Source organism: Lepisosteus platostomus, chromosome 21 (genome assembly GCF_059453375.1).
Source record: "Lepisosteus platostomus isolate fLepPlt1 chromosome 21, fLepPlt1.hap1, whole genome shotgun sequence".
NCBI lineage: Eukaryota > Metazoa > Chordata > Actinopteri > Semionotiformes > Lepisosteidae > Lepisosteus > Lepisosteus platostomus.
Window position 1 is genome coordinate 16,323,357 of NC_142631.1, and position 12,451 is coordinate 16,335,807.

The window sequence follows — 12,451 nt, forward strand, 5'->3', positions numbered from 1 at the left end:
ATTCTGAGCAGTTCTGCGAACACACAGAGAAGCGCCATTCACGATATTTATCACTAAAGACGCTTCAATGGCTGAAACAACATTTTAAAGTCCTATAATTAGATCAGTTCAACAGCAAAAAAACATACAGTGAAGAATAAAGGAAACATTGTAGAGAGATAAATGGGAGATGCTACACATGCTCGAGATCAAGGCGAGACAGCCAATAAAATTCAACCCTAGTGGCTGCTGGTAGAGACAGCATTACACTTGCTTTAAAGCTATTCATCCATGAATACGCTCTTTACATATGTAACATAAACTTGAAACCTTTCTCAGGTGATCTATGAGAGGTTTTTACCTAAAGTTGAATATACGTGTCGAGTCCTACATACCCTGGGTAGGGGTTGTTATTACAAACAGTCCGTCAAACCATTCCACTGCCAAACCACATGGCTGCCAGCACTCTGAAAGAATCCAACTGGTAAAAAAGTGGCTCTGTTCCTTTTAAAACATTTCCATTAACCTTGCCCTCCAAGCACTTCTTGACCCGAACCTTATCCCAGCAGCTGGCATTATAGTAGAACCACTTCAAACAAAGCAGATTATCTGAATTTACCTGGGGAAAACCCATGCAAATGTGGGAGAACATGCAATCTCCACACAGCGGGCATTACAGCCTGGAACTGAACTCGGGAGCGTAGAGGAGGAACACTGTCTGCTGGTGTTCATTCTGTCAGGCTAATCGACGACTTTATTGATCTGCTTGCTTGTTTTGACTTTTAATTCACTTGTTTCTTTTCTCAGTCCGGAGTGTGAAAAAATCCCAACTACAAGGACATTGTTTCCAGCAATCTCAGCACACAGACCTGTACACAGCCTCTCCTCAACTTGCTCGCTGTCATCTCTGACAAGAGCTCTTCTTACTAGTTGCTCAATTAATGATGAACGGGCACAGGTGGGAATGATACTGTATCAGACACGCCTACAACTAGTGTTTTCCCTTCTGCAGAAGTCCGCCTAGTTATATTTAACACAACACACCTCAATAAGGGAGGTCCTGAAACTCTTAACAGGGTGGATACCAATTACAAATCCCGTTTGACCTTTTCAGAGCGGAAAGGAAATTTGCAAATATGCCCCATAAGAACTTGGCGGGAGCAAAATCCAGAAGAGACAGTGTTCCTTCAGGACCAGGGATTGGGAAACAATTTTCTTGATCTCTTAAGGCCACAGCAAAAGGTTACAGCTTGCGTTTATAATACTATGTTCTACCCGAAACCATTTGTATAGCCAGTTATGTCACTGCTATTGCATGGAAATCTAGTTATAAGCATAGAAGGAGAAAGCTTACCATACCTATAAAGAATCTGGCTCAATGGTAACATATAGATGTGAACAAGAATGGGACTAACAAAGGAGCTTTGTGAGGGTCCTGGCTGCGATTTCAACAAGGATTAACAACGTATAGTTTGCAAAACCTTTTCTTTCAGATGAAATTTCAACCACCACAAGGCAATTCCAGTAATACCAGCATCTCTCTAATCTATTCAGTCAGATTGCAAACAGCACTGAGTTTCAGCAGCCTGAGAGTCTGTGAATAAAGCACTTAGATAAGTGTTAGCAGTAGGGATTTTAACAAACCTCAGAAGACCTGTTTCAGTACTACTTAAGTTCATTATAACTGAGGTCAGAAATATTTGTGTTTGAAGATAAACTGGAGCCCCGGGTAGGAATTCCAGCCCTGGAGTGCTGTCTGGGTGCAGTTTGTATGTTCTCCCCATGTTCATGTGGGTTTCCTCCCACAGTCCAAAGGCACACTGGTACTGTAGGTTAACTGGCTACTGGTAAAACCGCCCTGGTGTGAGTGTGTGTGCCCTCCGATGAACTGGTGTCCTGTCCTGAGTGTACCCCTCCTTGGACCCATGTCGGGTGGATATATAGTCTTGTCACTGACTGGCAACAGCCTGGTCTGGAAGCTTTATTAATTGTTAGTAAGTCACAATAGTGAATGGGATGGAGTCTTTAAGTTTACCTTTTGTAACCTGTTTAAGGGTCAAGGGAAAAATTCCACATCTTAATAATTCATTGATGCTGTGTGACAATGCAACAAAGAAATTCAAAATGTGTGGCAAGACAACAGGATCCAAGGAACATGCTGGATTTAATTAGAGTGACCATTTCAGATATGTTAAGGAGCGACCACATGAAGCTCCACAGAGGTAGGTGCACTGAACCTGAAAGTACAGTACATAACCCGTGCTCCCAAAGTGAAATCGCTTTTCACCTCCCAGAAGATGCCGCCTGACTGAAGTTATTGATTTTCACATCACAAAGTTCCAAAAAATAAAAGAGATAAAAGAGATCTGTTCATCGACTCATCAAGATAACAGTTGACTCGTCCGAGATAACGAATTGTATGGGAAAACGTCCTCTAGGATTGCTTTTCCCTATCCAGTCATCTTCCTGAAAATGACCTCGTACCTATAAGTGGCTCTCTCTTGGACTGCCAGTGTTGCTTGAAGGCAAGTAAATGAACCATTGGGCCTGTATGCCTCAATCTACGCTTGCGTTTATGCCCATGAGATTTCATAGTACGAAGTCTGTTATACCAAGGGAAATGATGCAGAAACGAGACTTCTCTATGTTTTTTTTTCCAGATCTAAACAATCTAAATTGCCACTGAGGGTAGAACTGTAAGGGCATAATGGAGTCTTCAATCCTAGCTGGCTGAGGGCCACTGACAGGAGATCGTAAAACGGATGGGGGAAAACAAATTCAAAGCCATAGACCTGATGTTGAGGATCTTAAAAGGACTCGAGATCAAAATAAATAAATGTTACAGGCCATTTCTGTTTTGTCTGTGTGTGGGGGGAGTATAAAATTATTGTCCAAATCTAGTCCAAATTTACAAATAGCTTATTTTTTGGAATGTAAGTGTGGCTGGCGTGTAAATCTTTAAGTACTATATCATGTCGTGCTATGTAGGTTGATTACTTGTCATAATTTTAACCACACTTACAATTAAATAGTAATTATATTTTTTAATTATTTGATTTTAAAATTTGACAATTTATGGAAATGAGGCATAAGGAAAACACGTCATTTAAATTTTCTGTTTTCAATGTGTTTTTAAGACAGTGTTCTCATTCAGTGATTGTTGAAATAATTTACAATATATTTTGTACAACAGAAAAAGCTTTGTGTTCAGCCAATACACTTTGCACTATATTGAGCAGGATATGAGATTGATATCTCCTGTATCTTGTACTGTGGATCTTGCTAGAAAACAAATGAAGTGAAAAGCACCAATTCAGTTAGCATTGATAATTCATTATTATTGGTCATGGAAGTGCTACACATGTAAACTGATCTTTAATTTATCACAAAAGTTAAAATGTGCTTTAGGCGATCTTTCCTCAGCTTGAAGCTAGCTTCTCTGGGCTTCAAAAAATTAATTAGCTGCTTGTCATCCAAACCTAAACTCTGGGAATTCAAGCTACAGACACCACACAAATAATACAATAATAGGAAGTGATGGACAGCTAGTAACAGTGGGTTGTGGCACTGCAGGTGTTGACTTAATGCTTGGATATTCAAAATTAGGGTTTCATTGACTGAGATTCTCATCAGTCTTAATAAAAAGGTTGCCTTTTTAATAAAAATCTACATAAAAATATACCCGTTAGGGAATGAACTATCCACACTTTCTCTCCCATAATTTAACATAGTACATGAGTGAGTTTTAAAATTCATATTGTATTAGTTAATGCCAGCATCAGTTTTGAGTTTTCCTACTTTAATAGCCCTTTAGCACAATCCAAGTAAGTTAGAAGAGAAAGTCAATAACGTTTTGGGGTTTAAAGGTAGCTGTAGCTGTATGCATGTTATTTCAGTAAAAGTGTAGATCATTTGTATAATGCAGAAGTCGCCATTTAAACAAGCGCCTTTTTGTCTTGATGATTTTCAGTTGTTTCTTGTTTATCTTGCCTACTTGTTTACATCGTCCCGTAAAAATGTTACCTCTGAAGTGTGTTTTTGAGGTGCACGGCTCCCTTCTAGATCACTTGCGCGTAGTTCAGGTGCCAATGGAATCTGGCAAATTCACCCAGATAACACCCGCTCATGAATTTCATGGTCTATTAACACTTTAAAATTACAGATGAAGCTGGCGTTTGTTTACTTTAAAAAAAAAAGAATTTAATGATTAAGCTTTTGCAATGGGCAGACTAAGAAGGAGGCCTGTCGCCAGTGTTTTCTTTTTACGGGAGAGAATATTATCAGGCACTGCTTTTCCTGCCTGTTCTCGAATCCCCTGTCCTTTTGTTCTGCATTGAGAGAGCTGGGCTAGGCAGTCCCCCTCGCTGCAATTCCCAAGCCCCAAGTTCCCTGGTAACAGCTGAAGCTCTGGCAGGCACAGTGCTCCTGCCAGCCCATGGCTCATGTGGTTTGGTGTTATTCACTGTTACCCATATGGTCAGGCTAGAGAGCTTCCCTGGAGGGTTGTTAACACGGCTCAGCCCCAACCTCCCTTTCCTCTCTTCTGCCTCCGTGTCCCAGGGAGCCCCTGCAGCTCACCCTTGTGCGGATCTTGATTATTTTTTCATATTTAATGAAGTTTGATCACAAGTAGTTTTTTTTTTTTAAGCGATTGACTGTTCGGGTCTCTCCCTCTCTGTCTGTTTCTCTTCCTCCTTCTCTCACACATTTTTTTCTTCCTTCACCCCTTCACTGATAAAACCTTTTTTCCCCTCCCTTCATCTGTCTCTTATTTCTTCAGGGCATGCCCTGTTATATGGTGTGGTGCAGTTAATACTTAGATTTATTGGTCCCATTAGATATATAAATTATCTCCTCTTTCTTTCCACAGGAAACTCTTCAGACTTTGACCAAGTTTTGTTTCCCCTTCTATGTGGACAGGTACCGTTGTCATTTCTTACTTTATAAGGGTCGCTGTTCTAAAGCTTCTGTAGAAACTTAAATCCCTCGTACGGGTTAGTTAGATTCCTGCCTCTTTAACAGTGATTTAATGCACCCAGGTGTAGGCTAAAGTTGCAGTGTCCCCTTTCTTGGCATTTTTATAAAGCAGAATATATTTCTAAACTGGTTTAAATCACCCTGTTGGGCAAATATAAGCATGCAAGAGAACATTCATTTATACAGAGTGTGACATAAAAATAATAAAACTTTATATGTTAAAGATAGCAGGCGTGCACGATCCGTCATGTCTGGAAATGTCTAACCCATAGTGTGGTTGTGGTCCATTTTCCTGAACACAAAAATGCTTTCTTCCCCACATGAAAGGGGCTCATGTCTGTTCGATGGATTCTGTTGCAGTTTACTTCAGTTTTAACTGCACCCTAAATCATGATTCTAATAGTATTTTAATTTTCGCAAAGGATTCCATATTTCGTTTGTCTGCCACTCTGAATGTCAGAAATCCAATTTGACTGGTTTACTCTTGCCTGCGGAGGAGAGAACTTCTAAAATATTCAATTGGAAAATGAAAGGTATGCAGAGCTTTATTGTTAGGCCGCTGAAGAAACAAGCATGGAACTGAAGCATGTTCAAGATTTTTATCCGTTTATCCACTAAAAAAGTTCATAGCCTTTAAGATTGTCTTGACATTACTTGACTAGACAAGAAAAATAAAAGTTGCACATTCCTGTTTTATTAGTTACAGCTTTAAAATATATGGCCCACAAAGGACTTCTTAACAATTGCACTGGAGGGCTATTTTTGGTCAATTGTGTTTTGACAAAAACTTTGTTTTGATATTTTATCTTTGATTTTCAGAATATTAAAAGTAAGATAACAGCTTGTTAGAAGTGGTATACTGACATGATTTGGGATATGGTACATTTTGGTGGCGGGGTTAAATTAAAAGGGCTTTTTAGCTTCATAAGTGGATTTTCATTCATTTAAATGATTTTGGGTGCCTTTTGTTAAAGTGGTAAAGAAAATGATTACAGTTAAATACATTGGATATTTACAGAAAATGTTGAGTGGTTAATATATTTGCAATTGGGCATACTCAAGTGTTATTCAAATTTCATTCATATACCAAAAGCAATAGATGTCTTTGCCTTTCATATTCTTGAAGAAAAAAAAGCTGTTTTTTAATCAATTGCCTTAAGAAAAATAGTTATTTAAAACATTAATGTTTTAAATCTCTTTAATTTTCGTCATGTAAGCTAAACATATTTCTGCACATCCTCACATACGATTTTGTGCAGCAGATGCTAAGATATTATCTAAATTCATTTAAAAATAAAATATTTTGGGGTTATGTTTTTCAACCATATTTTTAATAATGACAGATCTTTTTGTCTCATTAGAAATAATTGTCAAGAGTTGTTTTTTAATGAAATAACTATTCACAGTTAAAATACTTGACTTTGAGATGTTGAATTCAGAGACAGAGTAGTGTGACTGTCGTAGTCCGTGTTACATTAGACAGAAAAGGGCAAACAGTGGAATTACTCATTGAAATGAAGGACTAGCTGGGTATGAGAGTTTATGTGGGGCAAGATGACTAAGAGCTGCTTTTTCTTTCTCCAGGCTAAAATGTGCTTCTCAGCCATTTTGAAGGAAAATTGTTAGATAATGTCCAATTGTAAAAAATATAAACAATGCTATATCTTAGCATTATTTCTGAAAAGAACAGGTACTGTTGTGGTAAATAAGATTTCTTCACCACATTGGATTCAAGTATTAGGTTGTCCTAGACATTATTTTAGAATTTACTTAAATCATTTCCCTCCGGGTGATTTATACGTATGTGTATGGGGAAAAAGAGGAAAACGTAACCCAGTGATATTTACAGAAGATCCTGCGATGAAATGTAAAACGGTGTGATGGAACATGAAACTTCAGCTTTAAAACCATTAGGTGTTTTTCTTGTGTTTTTGCAGTCGTTTACAATTGTAATCTCACGCTGTGCTAGCACACCTCAAGTACCTGTGAAGATGTAAATATTGTCATTATTCTAGGGAAACTTAGGAGTGGTTTGAAAATGTAATGCACCATGAATTCAGACATGTCTGGTCACTGTTTGTCAGCATTATTGTGATTTAAATTTTTAGAACACTCAGAGATTTCATTACATTCATGATAATTGTAGTGTTTGGAGTGTTTCCTATGTATTTTACAACTGATTTTGAGTTGTTTTTGGTGTGCAATTAAAAAAAACAGACCGAACAGACTTTTTTCCACACTTTTCAGTCTTGAGATCAGAGATGCAGATATTGGCTGCTAGCGCCCTCTGTAGTTAAGTGGCAGTATTTCTCAGTCTCTTTCACATGTCTCTTTACTCTTGCCCACTGCAAGTATAATAAAATACAATTCCTTGCATTGTGTCGTTGACTGGCCTGCATGGTTAACTCAGGAATGTTAGTATTGAGTATGCAGCCACATTTCCATTTAATTACCAATAATGATTATGCTATTAATGAGTTTTTGTTGATACCCTATTAACTGTTGTGGAGACATGATCGATAACTACGCTGCTTCAAAATTGTATTAAAAGAAAATAACATTGAGGGTCACAGCTGCTGTTAACATAAACTGTACTTGTAGTCATCTGATCTGAATACATCATTACATAGTAGAGCAATGTAGAAGATTTACTGGATAAATACCTCTATTTACAAATGTAAAAATAACACACAGGATGCAAACAACATCATTATTAATAAATGGGCTATTTATTCCGGAGGACTTGATATTAACTTATAAAAGCCTTATCTTTTACAACTGGAATCTTTTATATGTGAAACTGCACACCGTTAAGTAGGCTTATAACAGGTCAAAATGTATAATTTGTATTTTTATACTTGAAATAGGCATGAAAAACACACACAAAAAGATTAAATATAGTTAAAATACTCAGTGAATGTTGTTCAAATGTCTTAAAAGTTTATCAATGTGCACATTTAATTCCATTTTAGTTTTCCACTGTTCTGGCATTATACTGTAAACAACTTTAAAATGAATATGTTTTCACTGAATCCCATCAAATGCTGTAGGCTTGTGAGAGCCAACCTGTTTCTCCAGATAAAAGAATATTGTATGTTTGTTGGTAACAAATGCATCACATTGCAGTCCCTTGCTGCTTTGAGGATTCCATTAGTCATTTTAATTCATTGCAGTATTCTATTTTACTAAGAAAACATGAACATTTTTGTTTAGATTTACAGACTACTTGCATCCATATCCTATTTCTTTTTTTCCTTTTAAATAATTAAATGGCAATAACTTTATTTGTTGCACCTACATCTCTGATCTGGAGTATACCTGAACAGAGTATATTTAATCTAAACCTGCATGAGCGGAAATACCTTTGAATTGCCTGTTGCAAACATAATTCATTTTCGCACACCCCAAGTTTGCTGTGTATATGTAGTGAAGCATGTTGAAATCTGGTATTGCCTGTGCTGTTGCAGTTGTTGATCTGCTTGCTTGGCTTTGTAACTCTTCCACAGCTCTCTCACTCTCACGGAGATGGACGTGGATGCATTCTTCTGACATTTGCCGTACTGAAAGCGACACTGTGCCACCAGGAGCAATAGCGTTGATTGGAGTAGCAACAGGGCTCTCATTGCCATCACTGCATGCTTATAGGCACACGTCACAGAGGTCACTGTTGTGGGGCGCTTGGCTCCAGCCTCAGGTTGCCCCAGGAGTGCTCACCCAAATGTATCCTGCCACTTGAGAAATCCTGGTCCTCATTATCTAAAGACACAGCCCAGGCTTGAGCTGGCAATATTTGGATTACAGGGTTCAACTGGGCCTTGAAGAAATGCCTTCGTTGTGTAAGCCATCTAGGAGTAACCCTACCCCACAGTTTTTTTTTTTTTAATGCAATGACTAGTTGTTTTTTTATTAGATTTTCACTCTGTTTACCAATTTGCCAGTTGTATAAGTTTTTGCTTTCTGGCCGAGACTCCTTAGCCATCACGGCGATACCAAGAAGTCGGTGGTCATCTGCCCCTTGGGGAATCACAGGCACTCACATTAAAGATATATATAGATAGATATATATGGGGCACAATGTGATGCCAAGATATATGTTGAAATACTGTATCCGTTTAGATAATGATCACTAAAGAACAGATTAAAATGTAAACCTTAAAATGTAACCTACTTTGTATGCAACTACTTTTTATATATCAGGATTTATATATTCAATATTTTATTTTATTTTATGTAATTCCTTAGCACGGGTGCTAACAGCATTATTACATCAGTAAAGTAAACCAGCCTGCCACTCACTAGTCTATCGACCCAACTTCCTGGAATGTGAGAACACCAGTCTGCCAAACAAATACTGTCAGCAGCAGTCCAAGGTACTGTAATTAGTGCTGTCATGCCAGTGACTAGCAGAAAACTATTTGATATTCTTAAATCTTTGCCTTTAACACCTTATAACACCTCTATTCCCTGGTGTACTAATAAAATATTTTGAGAGGCATCAAAAATGCAACAAATGCTACTGTATTGGTTCCAAAATATACAGCACTTTGCTGCAGGAAACATTTCTCTTATTTTTGCACTCCTATTTTCTGTTGTGAAGTTAAAGCAATTTCAAATTCTAATAAAATAGAGCTATTGTTCAATAAATTTGTTTTGATGGAGATTCCACTGATGTTTGGGCTTTTAAGTAACGGAGAATAACGAAGACCAAGAATAATTCATTGCAGGAGTAACTGAACAATAGCAGACATTGCTCTCCTCTTTACATATGCAGATGAACCACATGTGCACAGGACTGACTCCCTGTCCCTGACTGTCACGAACAGCTGGGCCACAGACAGCATGGCTTTTAAAAATATTAATATTAAAAGAATGAATGTCCTTATTTCCCAAATCCCATCATTTTATGTTTAACTGGTAGTGAAATTGCCCAAGCAATCTAAAGAGCCTTCTAACATCCCGGTGTAGGTGTGCTTTTTAAAGAAGATAAAACGTTCTCAACACATTCCTCAGTAAGACATGACCCTTATAATTCAATAATTATCATTAAGTTATCATTAATGTTCCATACATCAACATGTATACTCTCTCTTCTTTTACATTTGAAAATCTTTGTAATAGTAAATTCTTTATGCCAGTAGAAACTGTTTACCATTGTTTTTCACAAGAAATTGTGAGCAAAGCAAAATAATGTAGTTTCGTGAATAAAAATAAAAGCATTAATTAAGCATTAGCTTAATCAAAACATAATTTGTACGTTCTTAGTGAGTTGATGCAAGATTCTTTTCATTATTTATGTTAAAAGATACATTTATAATAAAGTGTCTTAACCTGTTACATTCCATCTTATTTTTTTGTTGGATTAAACCCCTGAAATGCTCGTTATTTATTCATGTAAAGCGCCTTAAGAATTGCATACGATTATGCAGGAAATGCAATCTGCCTGCTGATGAAAGAAGAGAATATTTCTTCACAGACAGAAATGTGTGTAAATTAATCAGGCTTTGTTATTCCGTAAAAAATATTTATTTTTTTATTTATTTAGCCTCTGAATACTCATGCTAAATTGGAAATCGACTTTATTCAGACTTTGATTGGTTTGAATTAGGAGTACCAAATGACAAAATATTACCCACATTTGGATGTATAAAAAAGGTTAATAAAAATCTAATTTAAAAGTTCCATATTCTTCAGAGCTCAATTACACAAAAGTGTTGTTTAATTACAAATAAAATATAAAATAAACATGTTAGATAAGAACTAAAAACCTTTCATGTCATGCTGTGCCTCACACTGTAAAAGCTCTGCACTCTTTGTTTTGCAGTATTTTAAAAAAAGTAAAATAACCATAATTTCACAGATCCAATTATCTTTTGTCCTTGTCTGGTACAGTGAAAGTATGAGGCTGTCTCGATTTTGCACAGTTCCTAACCCCTCACCCCTCCACAAACACACACACTGACAAAATCACGGCAGTACCTTTGCATTCCTGTTGACATATTCAGAAATCTAGAAACAGATCAAATACAATGAGAATAAATTTCTGTAAACAGACTGCATGCAGACTTTGATTCTATTTGAATGTATGACAAGCCTGTTTTGCCTTTTTTTTAACATGTATGATGTAAAATAATTGATGGGAGGATGGAGTCTGAAGCAGTTAGCCCTGTAGCACATACACAGTTAATTGGTCTGTAATCAGTAACTGTTACCACTCGCAGTGGCTGTACTGTTGTTGGACCAGAAATGATTCTGGACTGATCAAAGATCAATCCGTTGAAATTAATTTAATTTGTTAGTGTGCCATTGATTGTGTTGAAGAGGTGGTGGAATGCTTATTCTGATTAGTGAGGGTATTCAAGATATAAATGTTACAGGAGACATTATACTATGGGGACACAAAAGAACCATAATAATTTATTTTTAAAAATCTTCCAATTCACTTGTCCCTTTTATGTTTGCTTTCCTCTGTAAAGTGTACTTGAGGTTTTACGCCTTTCCTCTCGGAAAGGTGTAAGACAGAATGAAAATGAAGCAGTGAAGCAAGGGATGAAGTAGGGTGTACTAAAATTCAAAACAGAGGAGCTCTGTTAACATTAAAACTATGTTATTTGTTTTAAGATTAATCACCAAAGTTAAATGCCTTTAACTGATCATCAAATGCATACATCTTGTAATTATTCATTTTCTAGAATTTCAGTTTTCTTTAAGCTCTCAATTTAATAATTCATTTTCATTTTTTAAAGCACCCCAGTTGTATTAAAAGCAGGTAAAACATGCACATAAAGGATTTTGAATATCCAATCACAGTTTATGTCTTCATTATTGGTTTTATAAAAGGTGAATGTTTTGATAATAGTGGTAACACCCGGTGAGGTTCAGCTGATGCTACTGCACAGGTAACAGAAGGACCTGTGCATGGATTGTTCTGACTGCACATCTCACATTTGTCACTGGACACACTGTGAGGCCCACAGCATCCTGCAGGTGCATTTGCACCAATCAGAGGAGTGATGAATGAAATCACCTCAAGTCCACCGGCCCCAGTTAAGTCCAAAGTGTCACTGTGTGGCAAGACAAGGGAAACCCTAACCTACTTCAGCCCACTCTGTCCTTCCAACACTTTGTCAGTGTCCTCTGATTTGGCACATCCTGGTCACAGCCAGCTAAAACAATCCTCTTTGCTTGAACCAGTGACATCCAGACTCTAGGGCTTCACTTTCGTGCCACGCAGAGGTAGAGCAAGGATGTCTGTGGGCTCTGGTCACAAAGAGTTCTCTCTGTGTGCCTTTTGCACCCCATTATAATATGCAGTAAGAATGAATTAAACTGCAAGAGCTCATAATAAAACAGCTGCACAACACATGATTTTTTAAGGTAGATCTTATCACCCCTTAGATTTAAATGAAACGGTTAACACAAATTTGGAAATAACTTCAAAATTGCTTTTTTCCCTTGGTTTGACAGTAAGTATTGGCATTAAAGCTGAACGGTTATG

The 12,451-nt window shown here is 37.2% G+C and overlaps 1 protein-coding gene across 7 annotated transcripts in view; it reads left to right on the plus strand.

The window, feature by feature from the left end:
• Positions 1-12,451, plus strand: part of dennd1a (DENN/MADD domain containing 1A) — a 265,653-nt gene that overhangs the window by 71,769 nt on the left and 181,433 nt on the right. For all 7 annotated transcript variants that reach the window (XM_088615121.1, XM_088615126.1, XM_088615123.1 and 4 more), the window contains exon 4: positions 4,850-4,899. In XM_088615121.1, coding sequence (XP_088471247.1) covers positions 4,850-4,899 — 50 coding nt within the window. The remainder of the gene's footprint in view (positions 1-4,849; positions 4,900-12,451) is intronic.